At 35.4% G+C, this 19711-nt stretch overlaps 1 protein-coding gene across 1 annotated transcript in view; it reads right to left on the reverse strand.

The window, feature by feature from the left end:
* Positions 1-4883: 4883 nt before the first annotated feature.
* The window catches only part of LOC122797184 (cyclic nucleotide-binding domain-containing protein 2-like), a 605654-nt gene continuing 590826 nt past the window's right edge, over positions 4884-19711 (reverse strand). Inside the window, exon 14 of the mRNA XM_044066007.1 lies at positions 4884-5589. Coding sequence (XP_043921942.1) covers positions 5443-5589 — 147 coding nt within the window. The 3' untranslated portion in view covers positions 4884-5442. The remainder of the gene's footprint in view (positions 5590-19711) is intronic.

Consider the following 19711-nt stretch of genomic DNA (forward strand, 5'->3'; position numbering starts at 1 on the left):
GCAAACAAATAGTTGTGACTAAGGAAATTATTCTTTTGAGAAGGACTATAGGATCAAAAGTGCTTATCTACAGAAAGGCCTTAATAAGTTTAGTGCTATTGGCTGCCTAAAATAACTACTAGAAAATGGAAATCAAAATCTAAAGCAACTGTAATTGAAGTATTAAATATTGTAAAGGACATAAACTAACTAGAAATGGGTTTTTAGAAAAGGAAAGAAGCAGTTTCCATAGAAATATATGGAATTTGTGAGAACAATACATGCAGAATAATGTTTGGGAGGAGGAGTGAGGTTTAAGTGAAGGCAGGAATTGAGCAATTTATGTACTGCTGGGGGGAATTAAAACATTAAATGGAAAATGTATGTATCCTGCATTAAAATAACAATGAAAACAACATTAGAGTTTGTTTTCGTTTCTATTAATGTATGTATACCCATATCACTGATTAAAATATGATGAGTTACTAAAATGTTTAAAAAAGACGAGTCTGTGTTTAGATTTATATATTTATTTAACATTTGTTGATTGAATAGGTGGGCTGACCTAATCATCTTTCAGCCATAAAGTGAGGCAAGGAAAAAAAATTACAAAATTATTAAGTTACACAACTTTCCAGAGCAGATACGTGCATACAATTTTGATATGTGGTGTAATTAAATAAGAAAACCTTATATAAGTGAAAGAGTGGAAAGCAGAGAGAGTGAAATGATTTATGGAATAGCTGCTGAATAAAATGTAGGGGACAGTAGAATATGACAAGGAGTTGTGTAAGGAGAAGAAAGATGGAAGTATTAAGGGGGTCCAACAAAGCATTTACATTGGGATGATTCAACGGATGGTTTTGGAGAGTTATTATGAAAGTATTAAGGCGTGAACAGTTTCTAATAGCATGGGAAAAGGGGATCCCACACAGCAGAAGCCTTCTCCCAGTTGAGAGGGCCTTATAGATCCTCAGACCCCTAACTCTACCAAGATTAGAGCTGAACCACTGACACTCCAATCTTACAGTTTCTAGCATAGGATTATCATACCTGATTTCTCCAAAAGAAGCATAGTCCACTGGGTCTCCCTTGAGTTCTGTGGAACTGTATATAGGAGGGGATTTTTGTGGGGTACTGTGCTCCCTGCTTATAGGACTTCTGCAATTGGCCAGGCTCCCTGTTGGCTGTCTATTTTGTTTCTGTGGGTCATTCAGGCATTTGATGAAAGTATGAGGGCAGCACAGATGTGATAAAGCTGGAATGCCCTTAGTGCTCTGTTGCTCCCTTTCCCTCTCGGCCTCCTTTGTCTGTGTTGCATATAGAGATCTTGAGGGGGCACTTCCTTTCTTTCCATTTATATTTATGCATTATTTATTTACATTTTTTAACTGGGAAGCTTTATTTTCTGTTGAGTCTGGAGGAGCTAATCTCCAGGTTGATATAGAAAACAAATTGGACTGTTCCAAGTGCTATACCAGTTCATCTCTTAGGGGATATCCATCTCACCTAACCTATAGAGTTCTATGTAAGATGGACAGATATACACTTATATAGTATTTGTTAGCAATGGTGGTACAAATCTTCATTGTTGTTCTTGATTTGCAGGTGGGTGCTCACTAGTAGGAAGTATGTGAACAAGTGAAAGCAAGGGATTAACTCCCCTATGTAGACATCGTGTGACATCAGAAAGTGCATCATCCTAGGAATGCGTCCATCCCATGAACTCAGGAATCTCTGGAAAAGATGCCATATGCTGACTCGTGGTGTGGATAAACCCAGCCTTGGGACCAATAAGGAGGGTCCTTATTACAGATCAAGTAACATGTTAGGAATGTATCTGTTATTTCCATTTGGTTAGCCAATAGGTTCATAGGTAAATACTAGGCTAGCAGCCCTTGCAGGCCATTTTAAGCCTAGCCAGTTTTACTTTTTTGTGCTCAAAATAACTTATCCCATTTGGTCATAGCTTGGCCTTATTCATCCCATGGTCGATAATTATATATTACACCTAATGGGAATAACTGAGATCATACCATAAATAATCTGAGGAGCCCATGCATGAGATAAAGAATTTAGAAGCTGTATCTGTCCATTAGTAGTGCAGGGGGCAGTCCTGGGGTACTTTCTCTGTTTCCCATCCATAGATCTAAGTTGTGCTTGAAAATGGACAGGGTTGAACTTTGTTTTATGTGAATGCAGAGTTTATTCCACACCAGCAGTATCCTCTGCGAAATATACCTGTCCCTCCAAACTGTTCTGTTGATGCTATGGAAGAGGTTTAGATCCCTAGGTTAAGTATTTCTGATGCCATTTGACTTACTGATGTACAGTAAATTCATCAGTAATGCATCAGAGAATGCCTTGTATTCCAGGCATAGGACACCTCTTAGCAGTCTGTAGGATACTGAGTATAGCTTTGAGTCAGTCCATGTAGGACATGCTGTTTAGGCCTTCTATCCTTTTAGTAAGGTATTTCTGTCAGCATTCTAGTTGTTGCATGTGTCTGGACAGATACATGCTAAAGGGGATCTCCTTAATCTCCTGGATGTAGCATATCTTAGCACCTTTTTAACTCTTAAAACCTTGATATCAGGTAAATTTAATACTTTTACTATTAATGTCTTACTGCAATGAAAACTAAAAGGTTCTACAGAAATAAACTAGGTCAAAGTAGGCACTACTAGGTAATCTAATAAATGGTGTGTCTCTCCAAGTTCAATGCCACCTTATAGGTTATCAACCATGGGCAAAAATCTGTCTCATTCTGGCCAATTAGTAATTATGCAATGACTACACAAGTACTGCAAAACCTGAAGTGTGAACAAATTGAAGCACACTTGGTCAACTGAACTGCAAACAGGAAAATTTTCATTAACAAGACATTATTAATGCAAGAGAAAAATGTTTAATATGGAAGTTTTGAAACCATAAATACATGTAAAAAAAAGTTTTCAGAATCTATGTAATTCCTACTAACCTGTGATACAATCTTCCTATAAATATTTAATTTAATTTGTTCTTACAGACCAGCTTCTCATTCTTGTTTGTAGATTGAACATTAAAAAAACTTACTATACATTCAAGTGAACATCTGTCTAGAGAGGTATGATTTAATTAATGTGTTGCAGTCTGGTTTTAGGACATATTTTATCACTTTAGATAGCCCTCATCAAAGTTTTAATAATATAAATGCCTAGGGCTTTGGAAAATTGAGGCAGTTTTACTGATAATTGACAAAGGTAATTTCTGTGATACAGTTACATATGACATGCATTTAAATTCTGCTTATATTTGAAAAAAATGAATTCAAAATGGAATGTGTCTCAATAGATATGATTTTATTAATACCTTTCAGTCTGGTTTATGAGTTATTTCATCATTTAGGTAAACCTGGTTAAGGTATTAGGGAGGTAAATGTCATGGGGTTTAAAAAACTGGAAGGTACAATTTTCACAGATCTTTCTCAAAACTGGTTTTATGATACAGTTACAGACGACATGCATTTAAATTTTGACTGAATTAAAAAATGAATTCAAACTCGTGTTTTTCATTAGGGGAACTCATTATGCTCCATTTATTTAATATAACCATCTCCAGTTCCCCCATTTTGATGAATCCCAATTTGAGTGCATTTTTACATGCAAGGCTGTTCACTGTCAACGTTTGCACTGAATGTTTGTTTCTGTCAAGAACATTCATGCATTTAGTTATCCCTTGCTCTTGAACAAACTGAACAGCCTGAGTGACAATGAAAGTGAAGTTGAATGTTTTACATTTGTGTTTTCCTCTAGGGAATGCCTAGTAAACACAGGTGTTCTGCTTCAGTATGTCTCCTTTCAGTTATTTAGAATTTATTTAAGATTAGCTGTTAAGGATCCCCATTGAATATATATATATATATATATATATATATATATATATATATATATATATATATACTGAGGAGATAGCAGTCCGTTCATCTTGTAAACCACCTTTAAAACAAGACTTCTGATAAAAATAGATTTTACAGCTCAAATATAATAAAATTAATGTGACAAATATTATTTCCATGTATAATCAGGTAAAACAAAAGTGTCTTGATAAAAACAACCAACAAACCATTCATAACTCCCCGAAATAGAGTTTAGTACACTCTGGTTTGTTTTCAACTCTATTGTTTATATTTTCTGACTGCAATGAAAACTGAAAACCAGCCTTTGTGAACTATCACATTGTAAATTCTGTTTATAGTGGACTTTAGAACCCTTGGCCATTAAAACATTTGTGTTCTGCTATGGATTCTTCTGTAAAGCTGTCAAAAAAATTTGCTGAAAGAGTATGTTCATATATACAAACAGCTTCTGATTTTTGGATCCAAAGGTAAATGCTAAATTATTTTTCAATATGCATATTAATTCAGTAATAAAGAATTTACATTGTGATCTGGGCTATGAGTATAACATTAGATAATTTGCTGCACTATGCATTAAACATAAGTGTTGCCCTTATTCTGTTCTGCCAGTGTTATGTATAGTAAGGCTGTATGCTATTTACTAACTAAAGTAGATATCATTTATTAAAATTTTTGCAGTAGACTCTGTGAATAAATAAAGTGGCTTCTTATTCTGACTTACGCAAAGAGGTATGGCAGACTGGATTAAATTAGCATAGGAATATTAATTTATCAGACTGATGCCATTTGTAAGGTTTTGGAAAAACTCTTAAGATTCAAGCATTTTACTTCATGAGAGACCAGTTTCAACTTTAGCTGACTGTATGAATGTTAAAAAAGCTTTATTTGCAGTTGTCCTTATTTATAGAATAATTGCTATATATATATATATATATATATATATATATATATATATATATATATATATATATATATATATATCTTCTGTATTATAAATTCAACCACCTTGGTCATTGACAAGTAATGGCTTGCCATAATTTCCCCCCTAGTTTTGTACCACAAATAATTTGTTATTTTTGGGTCTGCTACTTTTTCAAGTGCTATTGTTTGACATGTATTGTATAACTGCTACTGTATAAATCATTTATGTTTAACTCTGTGCTTTCTGTTATATATATTTATTTATATTTATTGAAAAAAATGAGTTTATGATCTCGGGAGAACTCCATTTCTTAAAATGTATATGCTTTGTGTTTGAATAAAATATTGCAATAAAAATAAATAAAATGTCCCAGTAAACCAAGTTTCATATCTGTTCGACATAAAATAAAACAGAAATAAACCAAGTGGTGGGTAACACAGTTCATATTTCATTCGTCTGATTTCTTGCAATAGCTGTAGGAAAGTGCAGTGTCAACAGTCAGCAAAGAAATCAGTCATCAGTGAAGGAAACTGCAGCACAATCCTGTGATCAGTAACTGAAAATGCAACAAAAATGCCGAGGAGCTCTAGTCCATTTCTTGGTTGCATTCAAAACACTTCCGTTTGAGCAAACTTTTCTTTGTTTAGTACATTAGTCGTCTTCCATAGCATTTTGGGATTATGATTCCATGTATCAGTCGTAAGTGTTCCTTTTTATTTGACATGTTTTCTATTCCTTGGCACTTGCTTTGCTTGGTAGCATCAGGGTTCACTCTGGGAGTTATCCAGACCTGCCAATGACGTAAAAAGCAAAATAAATAAATAAATAAATAATAATAATAATATAAAACAGTGTAAGCAGTGTATGTAAACCTGTGCCTTAATTAATTTTGTGAGTCCTAATGTACTTCCATCTACTTTGCCACTTAAATTGATTCCCTGTTCTGAAATACAACCAGTATTATGCAATTAGTTTTAAGTAATACATTGTCCCAATAATTTCAATCATGTATTTCACTCCAGCTATGTTTCTGTTTAAATGTTTTTAAAAATGTTTCACAGTAACAGTAAGCACTGGTTTATATATTTTTAAAAACAACCTGGACACTTATTATGGAATGATTGTTTTGGTGTATTAGACTAGAACAGCATTATTGCCCATGCAAGAAATGTTTGCACATATGTATGTATGTATGATTTAACCTTTAGCTACTGAGTAATATGAACATTTCGATCTGTATATGACCTGTGCAGTAGCCCACTGCCTATCTTCTTCCATCTCTGACAGCAGCCCTTTACAGACAGTGAAATGCACACATGAAACAATGCACAATCTGTCATAGGCTGCTGTCTCTAGACATGCTCTAGAACCAGTAACATAAAGCCTATGAAGTCCAAGTGTATTCTGTTGAATATTTCAGTCTCCCTTCTATTCTGTACTCTGAAGCTTGACAGCTTACATAGCTCCACATGCAAAATAGTACATACAGTGGATATAAAAAGTGCACACACCCCTGTTAAAATGCCAGGTTTTTGTGATATAAAAAAATGAGACCACAATAAATCATTTCAAAATTTTCCCACCTTTAATGTGACCTATAACCTGTACAATTCAGTTTGAAAACAAACAAATCTGTTAAGGAAAAAATGTAAAAAATAAAAAAGTACAATAAACTGGTTGCATAAGTGTGTGCACCCTTAAACTAATACTTTGTTGAAGTACTTTTTGATTTAATTATAGTATTCAGTCTTCTTGGGTTGGAGTCTATCAGCATGGCACATCTTGACTTCACAATATTTGCCCACTCTTCCTTGCAAAAGTGCTCCAAATCTGTTAGATTACAAGGGCATCTCTTGTGCACAGCCCTCTTCAGGTCACACCACATATTTTCTATTGGATTTAGGTCTGGGCTCTGGCTGGACCATTCCAAAACTTTAATTTTCTGTTGACAAAGCCATTCTTTTGTTGATTTGGATGTATGCTTGGGGTCATTGTTGTGTTGAAAGGTGAAATTCCTCTTCATCTTCAGCTTTCTAGCAGATGACTGAAGGTTTTGGGCCAAAGTGACTGGTATTTGGAACTGTTCCTAATTCCCTCCACCTTGACTAAAGCCCCAGTTCAAGCTGAAGAACAGCAACCCCAAAGCATGATACTGCCACCACCATGCTTCACCGTGGGGATGGTGTTGTTTTGGTGATGCAGTTTCTGCACCACACGTACCTTTTGGAATTGTGGCCAAAAAGTTCAACCTTGGTCTCATCAGACCATAACACATTTTCCCACATGATTTTTGGGAGACTTGTATAGTTTTGCAAATTTTAGCTGAGCCTGGATGTTTTTCTATGTAAGAAAAGGCTTCCATCTTGCAACCCTACCCCATAGTCCAGACATATGGAGGATATGGGAGATTGTTGTCACATGTAGTACAAACCAGTACTTGCCAGAAATTCCTGCAGCTCCTTCAGTGTTGCTGTAAGTCTCTTGGCAGCCTCTCTGACCAATTTTCGTCTTGTCTTTTCATCAATTTTGGAGGGATGTCCAGTTCTTTGCAACGTCACTGTTGTCCCATATTTTCTCCACTTTTTGATGACTATCTTCACTGTATTGTATGGTATATCAAATGCTGTGGACATTTTTTTTTTACCCTTTTCCTGACTGATACCTTTCAACAATGATATTCCTTTGATGCTTTGTAAGCTCTCTGTGAACCATGGCTTTTGCTGTAGCAGGCAACTGAGTAAATGTCAGGAAAAATCCTACTAGAACAGCTGAACTTTATTTGGAGTTAATCAGGGTCTCTTTAATTGATGGCAGGTGTCTACCCAAGAAGACTGAATGTTGTAATTAAATCAAAAGGTGCTTCGACAAAGTATTAGTTTAAGGGTGTGCACACTTATGCAACCAGCTTATTGTACATTTTTTTATTTTTTATATTTTTTCCCTAACAGATTGTTTGTTTTTCAATTGAATTGTACATGTTATAGGTCACATTAAAGGTGTGAAAAGTTTTGAAATGATTTATTGTGGTCTCATTTTTTTATATCACAAAAACCTGGAATTTAGCAGGGATGTGTACACTTTTTATATCCACTGTACAACAATTATGCTTATTACCATTTTTGCAATATGTTAGCTGTCCTCTGCTAGACAGATAAGTATAGAGTGGGTTATTGCATTTCCTTCCATCTCATCCCAGAAGAAAGGGCTGCAGATGACCAAGATGGGCCTGCATGCAGCAACTGAATGGATGAGACTAACTATGAACTAACACTGGTTATAGTTATATAAAGCCAGGTATAAAGGTTAATAAGACTTTTTGTTGACATTACAGTAGAGAGTCAATTATCCGAACGTCATTTATTCAAATCAGCCTTCCAAAGTTTTTGGATAGGAAAAATCATAAAGTCTGAATATGAAAACATTATAAACATTCACTTGAGCATGTTTTTTTGAGCTTGTAGCCCACTCATGTGTGAAAAATATTCTTTATTGTCCACTGGAATCACTAAATGGCTGAAAAGTGTATTCTTGCATGCAGAAAAAAAACAAGATTTTATTAGTTTTTATCCAGTTCAGTTATATGTTTGGTTACCCAAACAGTTTGTTTTTCCAAACTAGCCTAGGTCCCAATTAGTTTGGATAATCGACTCTCTACTTTAATTGCAAAACTCAGTAAAACACTAAGTGCTTTTGCAGGAGTGCTTCATTCATTAACCTCTGCCCCCACCCCTGGTACATTTCTGTGTCTCACTAAAATATCAAAAATTTGTGCATCACACTTCTGCTTGACACCCACATGAAACTGACATTGATTGTGAAACATACACCAGGATCAACTCGTAAATGAAGACCGAAGTACAATATGCACCTTGCTAAATCAGAATAATGATTCAAAGAGCCACCGTAAGCTTTTTAATCAAAATTTAAAACACAATAATCGAACAGCTAAGCTCTTTCATCTCATAGTAAGACTTCCTCAGAACTGTTACAATTGTACCATTTCAACATTTAAATATTAATTTGCAGCCAATCAACTTTAAAAACGTATTTTTAAAACATCTGAAAAAAATTTAAAAACCTTAAAGGTATACTGCAATAAAACTTCTATTAAGCCATACATTCAATAGTATATTTAAAGTGTCCATGCACAGTGTTTTAATATAGGCCTAATGCAACAAGCATCATTAATACCAGGAAAAACAGTTGCTTTTATTCTTAATTGCCAACATAATTCAGCTTGTTCTAATTTATTTTTCCAGAACTCTCCCCCTTTAAGGTTTTTAAATGCTTTTCAGATGTTTTAAAAATACATTTTTTAAAGTTGATTGGCTGTAAATTAATATTTAAATGTTGAAATGGTACAATTGTGACAGTTTTGTGGAAGTCTTACTACAAGACGAAAGCGCTTAACTGTTCAGTTGTTTTGTTTTAAATTTTGATTAAAAAGCTTACAGTGGCTCTCCAAATCATTATTTTGATCTAGTAAGGTGCACATTGTACTTCTGAGTTTTGTTGGTACCTTAGCACACTGTATTTGGTTCTGAGTCGTAAATGAACACCCCTGGTTGAGCATGTAAAACTGTATCAGAGTCAGAAAGTCTGTCTTGCTGTTTTTCTAATGCTGGTCACTTCCTCATAACTATTCATTTAGTAAGGAATCTATAAAGTTCTTTTTACCATTTGCTTTCTTGGTCACCAGACACCATGTACTTTAAAGGGTTTCATGGTTAAATTCTTGATGCATGCAATGTAACAAACAATAGCTTAAGTAGCAATGTATATAAAAGACTTAGCCAATACAGCTTGCAATGTGAAATATGCACTGTCACTCAGAGTTCTGAAACTCTGGTTTTGCTGCAGATATATTTTCATTTATATTATAAACCCTGAGTTTATTTACATAGGATAAAAGAAGAACAAGAAATAAAAACTTTAAAAATGTATAATATAGCAACACGTTAATTCATGCTTTATAAAATACCACTTAATTGTATGCAACACTTGCATCCCTTTCTGTAGTATATAGCACTTAGTCCGCTAAAGTGAATGGTAAATGAGTGGTGTACCTCTAAGGGTTTACAGGTATACCCTTCTCTGGTAATTTAGTTTCAATAATTAGGCTCCAGTGATCTCACCACTACAAAATACTCAAACTCTGGCCTCTTCAAATTGATGTATAGTAGCCTAGGCAAGTGTGTAAAACTAAGGCTGTAGTGAGTGGTGGAGAGGAGTGATTGTAATCTTTAATAACAGTTCACAATGGTGATAAAGTTATGGTGTATACATATGCTTTCTGTCTTTTGTTTTAATTTCACCAAGTCTTTTGGATTTCTAATACCATGATGGGAATGGATCCCATTCCTAAGTCAAAATATGATTAAAGTTCATAAAATTAGTATTCTTTCAATCTTTGATGTTAGCCAGAAGTGCTCTTTGCAACACCCGCAATGTGCCCAGTAATGACTCCTTCTGCAATTCATTCAAAGATTCAAAAAAGAGACAAAGAAACTTTATTGTCATTTAGGACTGCACAAGTGCAGCCCAAACAAAATTACAAATGTCAGCTCACAAGAGAAATGCAGTGCAAATAACGTAGATACAGCAGTATCAAAGAATAACATAAGAAAGAAAATAACACGTATGACACGCAAGAGGTAGTTCACATTACATAAACACATTCAATACCTATTATCCAGTAATAAATAATAAATAAATACCCACCAGCAAATCCCTACACTGTTAAGATAGAGAATAAACAGAGACTTAGTGAATAGCAGCTGTTTAGTTACCATAGTACACTTGTTAACCTTAGATGTGACTCAGTATAATGATCATATTGCATAATAGTAATGCTGGCGGTAATTGCTCAGAGCAGCAGGATTAAATGAAAAAAGAGGCTTCAATGTATCAGGTATTATGGTTGGTGTCCATATTAATAAGTCTCACAGCTGTAGGATACAAACTGTTCCTGAATCTGGTAGTTCTACAGCAGAAGCTGCAGTACCTCCTTCCAGACACAAGTTGTGAGAACCAGTTGTAGGCCAGATGGGTCGAATCAGCTAGTATTTTTATATGTTCTTTTCCTTGTTCTTGTAAAGAAAAGCTCCTGAATAGAAGGGAAGTTTGTTCCCAAGATTTTCTCAGCCAGCCTCACCACCCTCTGTAGTTTATTCTTCTCAGCAGCTGTGCAGTTGCCAAACAATGCTATGAAGTTGCTAGTGAGGATGCTCTCGATAGCTCCCCTGTAAAAAGTGGTAAAAGCAGACAGTGGGAGGCTGGCCTTTTTGAGCTTTCTCAGGAGGTGAAGCCTCTGTTGAGCCTTCTTGACTGTATGGCTGGTGTTAGAAGCCCAGGAGAGGACATCAGAGATGTGAAGGCCCAGGAACTTGGACATTCATACAGAGTTACATGCATTGGTAACATATCTAAGTATGATTGTAGATTATTTTTTATAAAATAATAAAAAAGAGAGAGCTAGTCCAGAAAACAAACCAAATAAACCAGATGCTGGACTAATGAAGAGCGTACATAGAATATGAAGTATTTATTAACAAAAATTAACGCTGAATGTATAATAATGGCGTTTTCGTCCAAGTATCCCTCAGACTTCTTCAGACATAATATTGCAACAAGAAACCACTTTACCTTATATACATTCACTTGTAATTAATTAATGAGCCTGTTAAAATCATTAAAGGCACACTTCCACAATAATAAAATCCCTACATAAATCAAAGCATTTTTATAAAAAATATATAGTGTATGATATGAATGTCCTATAGCAACACTTACACACAACATATAAAACACATATAAAGAATATATAAAAAATATAAATATAATATGTATATATAAAACCTATATGAAATTGTGACCGAGTAATGATATAAAATGTATGTACGTGAATTCTTATTTGATATTATATAGCTACATATAAATATACACAAATATAACTATATTCTTTATTTATTTATTGAAAATGAAAATTAAAAATAAGAATTAAAGCTTAGCTGATCTAAGCTTCAAAAGGGGTAATATAGAAATATGATCATTTAACCCAGGGGGTCTATTAGCTTCCAGTGTGACCTGCCAAAAAGTTTCTCTAAACTCCAATTTAGTCTCCCAAGGACCCCATCTTATTTCCTTCGGAACTATTTCAATAACAGAGAAAAAGAATTTAGCATTAACACATTCCAATGTATGTCTATAAAGGGCAGTCGTATTACTTCTTTTCTTCACATCATTCAAGTATTCATATATCCTACATTTCAGATGCCTTTCCGTTTTTTCAGCGTAAAAGGCATAACATGATCCACGTGTTACCAACTAAACCAGCCCTTGAGAATTACAAATGGAATAATTCTTACTATATAATTTTTTTTTGTCTTGCTGTAATATAAACTTCTTCCCCCAGTAAAATGTACATGCATTGGGCACATGCCCCACACCTATAAGTACCTCTCCTTTTGTGTGTAAAAACTTGGGCATTAGCAGCATATTCCAATAAATTCTTAATGTTTTGCCCTTTCCTAAAAACTCTGTTGAGCCTTCTTGACTGTATGGTTGGTGTTAGCAGCTCAGGAGAGGTCATCAGAGATGTGAAGGCCCAGGAACTTGGAAATTCATACAGAGTTACATGCATTGGTAACATATCTAAATATGATTGTAGATTCTTTTTATAAAACCTGTTGCTCCTACTACTATTGGAACTGTCTGGGTATCTTTCTTCCACATTGCTCTCATTTTTGCCTGCAAATTCTGGTATTTTATGACTTTGTGTCTCTCTGTACTTAAAACAGTGTAGCCACCGGGTGTAGCAATTTCAGTGATCAATGCTACTTTTGTCTTCTTTTCATGGACTAATATATCTTGTTTCCTCACATCTATTTTTTGAACTGTTGGTAATGGGTGATCCCATGTGATATAAACTTCATCATTTTCTGTTATGCTTTGTGGCTCATGTTTCCAGTGTTTTTCAGCTACCATTAATAGTGGTATCATGATATCTCTGACCCTCTTCAGACCAGTCTTAGAGAAACTGAGCTCATAAAACACATTTTTTTCTTTTAAGCACTTCCATATATTGTCCATTATCTAACATACCTTCATTTTACCACTGTAAGAATTACCATCAATACTACAGTTTTTGTTTGCAACACAAGAGTGACTTTACTTGAGATATCCTGAATGTTTTCAAATATCCGGAATGTTCTCAAGTCATGTGCATGTCTACACAGTATGGCTAGTAAACTGTCATGCAAACATCACAAGAACTCAAATTGTCTACAAGTTCCTCCTGCTCACAATTGTTAAAATTGTCTGTATTTTTTGGCTATTTCAATTTGGATTTTGAGGCACTCACTATTTTTATAACTTTCACTTTGTCTCCAACGCCCTATGATATCTCCCTCCATCCTCACCCTGAGTTGTGTTTTATTTACTGCTCTCTCTCTCTCTCATTCTATCTTGATGTCTAGTCCCTCTCTGGACCAGGTTTTTCCCTCCCTCTATAAGTCAATATTTCCCTCTACATTTCTGGTCTCTAAATCGACTCCTTACTTCTTTATATCTTCCATTTAAATGAGTTATGGCTCAATCTTCTCCAAACAAGGCAAACATGTTGCTCTCTTCTCAATTTAATCGTTACCCCAAGTATTGCACCTAGGGATTACCGTATCACAGGGATTATTTTACTTAGTCAGAACAGGCTAAAAGATCAGCTGTGCTCCTGAGGAGGGAAGGTGTGCAGGTACAGTCAGCCTAACTAATAAGGACATAACAGCCATGGGTAAGCTTTGTGTATTATGACACCAGTAGGGCAAATAACAAAGCCCAAGGAGGATCAAACAATACAGAATTTGAAAAAGTAGTACTATCTTAAAAAGTATGACAGAAAAATCTAGAGGGATGTAAAGTGGTGGGAGGAAATTTTCTAGTGAATATAACAGTATCCTTTGCTAAGCAAATATATTTGTTTTGAACAATTTGTATCATTTAGGAAGGGTTGCAGGAGCTTGTAAAGGAAACATACCCAAAGAAGAGCCACAACAGTCATTTGGGACTTTGAGGGTGATTCAAAAGCTGGCCATAAAAACAAAAGCAAGCTATACTGGGCCTAAAGAACTAAAGGGAAGTGGCCATCAGCCAGTCAATGACAAATTAGAAGGATAGGATGTTGCAGTCAGTGGTGTTACCCAGAAAGGCAACAAATTAGTCAGACAGAAGAACAAGCCAAAGTGAAGAACAGAAATTGAGCTACCCTTATAATAGGGAAGGAATAAAGGCTGCATTTATATGGCTGTCTGAGGATTAGGATGAATTTAGAAATAGGCAGGGTGGATTCCTTTAATTGGAACTCATGTACCAAAACTGGAAATTTACTTCATCGGCAGTGAGAAACCAGTATAGAAACAGATTATCTGTCAGCATTCATAGGGAAAGCTGATGATTTAGTCTGTTTTATTGTTCAAATTTTGCTATGAATATGGTAGGGTGTGTTTATTAGGAAAACACTAGAACAAATATTTACAGCCAGAAAAGGAAAGAATAATATAGAAAGGTGATGGATTAGAAAATCATAAATTAAAAATTTAGAATGGGAAGCTTCTGGCACACACACATGCATTCTTACTCATAAAGTAGAAATTTGTGCAGTCCAATGTTAACAGTCATCACTCTTGCTTTATCATGTAGGTGTAATGAACAGCAATGCTGTTGCATTCTGATGCAGGTACACAATGCATGAGCTAGAGTAGAGCTTGTGTTGCCATGCTGTGCAAGCAAAGGAAAGATGCTGCTTCAGTGAAATGCAAGCACAGAAAACAGTAATGCTGCTGTCACATAATCACATAGGTACAGTAAACGACAATGCTGTTGTCACATAATCACATAGGTGCAGTAAACAATAATGCTGCTGTCACGTAATCACATAGGTACAGTAAACAATGCTACTGTCATATAATCACATAGGTACAGTAAACGATAATGCTGCTGTCACATAATCACATAGGTACAGTAAGTAAACAATAATGCTGCTGTCACATAATCACATAGGTACAGTAAACGATAATGCTGCTATCACATAATCACATAGGTACAGTAAACAATACTGCTGCTGTCACATAATCACATAGGTACAGTAAACAGTAATGCTGCTGTCACATAATCACAGGTACAATAAACGATAATGCTGCTGTCACATAATCACATAGGTATAGTAAACGATAATGCTGCTGTCACATAATCACATAGGTACAGTAAACAATAATGCTGCTGTCACATAATCACATAGGTACCGTAAACAATAATACTGCTGTCACATAATCACACAGGTACAGTAAACAATAATGCTGCTGTCAGATAATCACATAGGTACTGTAAACAATAATGCTGCTGTCACATAATATCACATAGGTACAGTAAACAATAATGCTGCTGTCACATAATCACATAGGTACAATAAACAATGCTGCTGTCACATAATCACATAGGTACAGTAAACGACAATGCTGATGTCACATAATCACATAGGTACAGTAAACAATAATGCTGCTGTCACATAATCACATAGGTACAGTAAACAATGCTGCTGTTATATAATCACATAGGTACAGTAAACGATAATGCTGCTGTCACATAATCACATAGGTACAGTAAACAATAATGCTGCTGTCACAGAATCACACAGGTACAGTAAACGATAATGTTGCTGTCACATAATCAGACAGGTACAGTAAACGATAATGCTGCTGTCACATAGTCACATAGCTACAACATAATCACATCGGTACAGTAAACAATAATGCTGCTGTCACATAATCACACAGGTACAGTAAACGATAATGCTGCTGTCACATAATCACATAGCTACAACATAATCACATCGGTACAGTAAACAATAATGCTGCTGACACATAATCACATAGGTACCGTAAACAATAATAATGCTTTCAGATAATCACATAGGTAGAGTAAATGATAATGCTGCTGTCACATAATCACATAGGTACAGTAAACGATAATGCTGCTGTCACATAACCACATAGGTACAGAAAACAGTAATGCTGCTGTCATGTAATCACATAGGTACAGTAAACAATGCTGCTGCCATATAATCACATAGGTACAGTAAACGATAATGCTGCTGTCACATAATCACATAGGTACAGTAAACAATAATGCTGCTGCCACATAATCACATAGGTACCGTAAACAATAATACTGCTGTCACATAATCACATAGGTACAGTAAACAATAATGCTGCTGTCACATAATCACATAGGTACAGTAAACAATAATGCTGCTGTCACATAATCACATAGGTACAGTAAACAATATTGCTGCTGTCACATAATCACATAGGTACAGTAAACGATAATGCTGCTGTCACAAAATCACATAGGTACAGTAAACAATAGTGCTGCTCTCACACAATCACATAGGTACAGTAAAAAATAATGCTGCTGCCACATAATCACATAGGTACCTTAAACAATAATACTGCTGTCACATAATCACATAGGTACAGTAAACAATAATTCTGCTGTCACATAATCACATAGGTACAGTAAATGATAATGCTGCTGTCACATAATCAAATAGGTACAGTAAAAGATAATGCTGCTGTCACATAATCAAATAGGTACAGTAAACAGTAATGCTGCTGTCACGTAATCGCATAGGTACAGAAAACAATGCTGCTGTCATATAATAACATAGGTACAGTAAACGATAATGCTGCTGTCACATAATCACACAGGTACAGTAAACAATAATGCTGCTGTCAAATAATCACATAGGTACAGCATAATCACACAGGTACAGTAAACGATAATGCTGCTGTCACATAGGTACAGTAAACAGTAATGCTGCTGTCACGTAATCACATAGGTACAGTAAACAATAATGCTGCTGTCACAGAATCACACAGGTACAGTAAATGATAATGCTGCTGTCACATAATCACACAGGTACAGTAAACGATAATGCTGCTGTCACACAATCACCTAGGTACAGTAAACGATAATGCTGCTGTCACATAATCACATAGGTACAGCATAATCACATAGGTACAGTAAACGAAAATGCTGCTGTCACATAATCACATAGGTACAGTACACAATAATGCTGCTGTCACATAATCACATAGGTACAGTAAACAATAATGCTGCTGTCACATGGGCACATAGGTACAGCATAATCACATAGGTACAGTAAACAATAATGCTGCTGTCACATAATCACATAGGTACCATAAACAATAATAATGCTGTCAAATAATCACTTAGGTAAAGTAAATGATAATGCTGCTGTCACATAATCACATAGGTACAATAAACGATAATGCTGCTGTCACATAATCACATAGGTACAGCATGATCACATAGGTACAGTAAACGATAATGCTGCTGTCACATAATCACATAGGTACAGTAAACAATAATGCTGCTGTCACATAATCACATAGGTACAGTAAAAAGTAATGCTGCTGTCACGTAATCACATAGGTACAGTAAACAATGCTGCTGTCATATAATCACATAGGTACAGTAAAGGTTAATGCTGCTGTCACATAATGACATAGGCACAGTAAATAATAATGCTGTTGTCACAGAATCACACAGGTACAATAAACGATAATGCTGCTTTCACATAATCACATAGGTACAGTAAACAATAATGCTGCTGTCACATAATCACACAGGTACAGTAAACAATAATGCCACTGTCACATAATCACATAGGTACAGCAGAATCACATAGGTACAGTAAACAATAATGCTGCTGTCACATAATTACATAGGTACCGTAAACAATAATAATGCTGTCACATAATCACATAGGTAGAGTAAATGATAATGCTGCATTCACATAATCACATAGGTACAGTAAACGATAATGCTGCTGTCACATAATCACATAGGTAAAGCATAATCACATAGGTACAGTAAACAATAATGTAGCTGTGACATAATAACATAGGTACAGTAAACAATAATGCTGCTGCCACATAATCACATAGGTACCGTAAGTAATAATACTGCTGTCACATAATCACACAGGTACAGTAAACAATAATGCTGCTGTCACATAATCACATAGGTACAGTAAACAATAATGCTGCTGTCATATAATCACATACATACAGTAAACGATAATGCTGCTGTCACATAGGTACAGTAAACAGTAATGCTGCTGTCACGTAATCACATAGGTACAGTAAACAATAATGCTGCTGTCACAGAATCACACAGGTACAGTAAATGATAATGCTGCTGTCACATAATCACACAGGTACAGTAAACGATAATGCTGCTGTCACACAATCACCTAGGTACAGTAAACGATAATGCTGCTGTCACATAATCACATAGGTACAGCATAATCATATAGGTACAGTAAACGAAAATGCTGCTGTCACATAATCACATAGGTACAGTACACAATAATGCTGCTGTCACATAATCACATAGGTACAGTAAACAATAATGCTGCTGCCACATAATCACATAGGTACCATAAACAATAATACTGCTGTCACATAATCACACAGGTACAGTAAACAATAATGCTGCTGTCACATAATCACATAGGTACAGTAAACAATAATGCTGCTGTCACATAATCACATCACATAGGTACAGTAAACAATAATGCTGCTGTCACATAATCATATAGATATAGTAAACGATAATGCTGCTGTCACATTGAGCTGATCAAAGGAAGGACACTGAGGAAACTCGGAGCTATAATATATAACATTAAGTATCCTGTTTTTTGTTTATTTTGTTCTTTATTTCTTTATTTATAGCACTTTGTGTACTGTGTATTTTTCTAGCTAGTTTCACATTGTGTGAGGTATTAACTGGAAATTGTCCACTTTTATTAAGCATCTGTTGGGTTGTTTGTTTCTGATAACTTGTTGCAGTTAAACTCTTTTTCTAGAGGCTCCTTTAGCTGTTTAAAACTTTCATTTAAAGGCTCACTGCTGCTTTTCAGCTGTGAGAAACATTTCTGCAGTTTGTTCTAAGTAGTGGGGATATTTGTAGCATTTCCATATTCAGGCTTGTATTTGGGCCTAGTGTTTGTGGAGGCTGTGTCTGAGCATGTATTTAGGGACATCTTTGTTTAGCCAAAGCCATCAGGCATTTCAGTGAGAGGTCATTGGCTGACTGAGGTCACCTGGACTACAGCTTAGACTAAGCACCTCATTGGTTCTTTTGAGATTTCTTTCTTAAAAGCTGTCTCAGGTTTCAACTTTCTGTTACCTAAGAAGTTCAGTTGTGAGTGTTCTTCCATGTCACACTGAGCTGATCGAGGGAAGGACACTGAGGAAACTCGGAGCGATAATATATAACATAATCACATAGGCACAGTAAACAATGCTGCTGTCACATAATCACATAGGTACAGTAAACAATAATGCTGCTGTCACATAATCACATAGATACTGTAAACAATAATGCTGCTGTCACATAATCACATAGGTACAGTAAACGATAATGCTGCTATCACATAATCGCATAGGTACAGTAAACAGTAATGCTGCTGTCACATAATCACATAGGTACAGTAAACAATGCTGCTGTCATATAATCACATAGGTACAGTAAACGATAATGCTGCTGCCACATAATCACATAGGTACAGTAAACAATAATGCTGCTGTCACAGAATCACACAGGTACAGTAAACAATAATGCTGCTATCATATGATCACACAGGTACAGTAAACAATAATGCTGCTGTCACATAATCACATAGCTGCAACATTATCACATAGGTACAGTAAACAATAATGCTGCTGTCACATAATCACATAGGTACAGTAAACAATAATGCTGCTGTCACATAATCTTATAGGTACAGTAAACAATAATGCTGCTACCACATAATCACATAGGTACCATAA

This window comes from Protopterus annectens, chromosome 3.part0, assembly GCF_019279795.1.
Source record: "Protopterus annectens isolate FY-2018-M chromosome 3.part0, PAN1.0, whole genome shotgun sequence".
Lineage (NCBI taxonomy): Eukaryota > Metazoa > Chordata > Ceratodontiformes > Protopteridae > Protopterus > Protopterus annectens.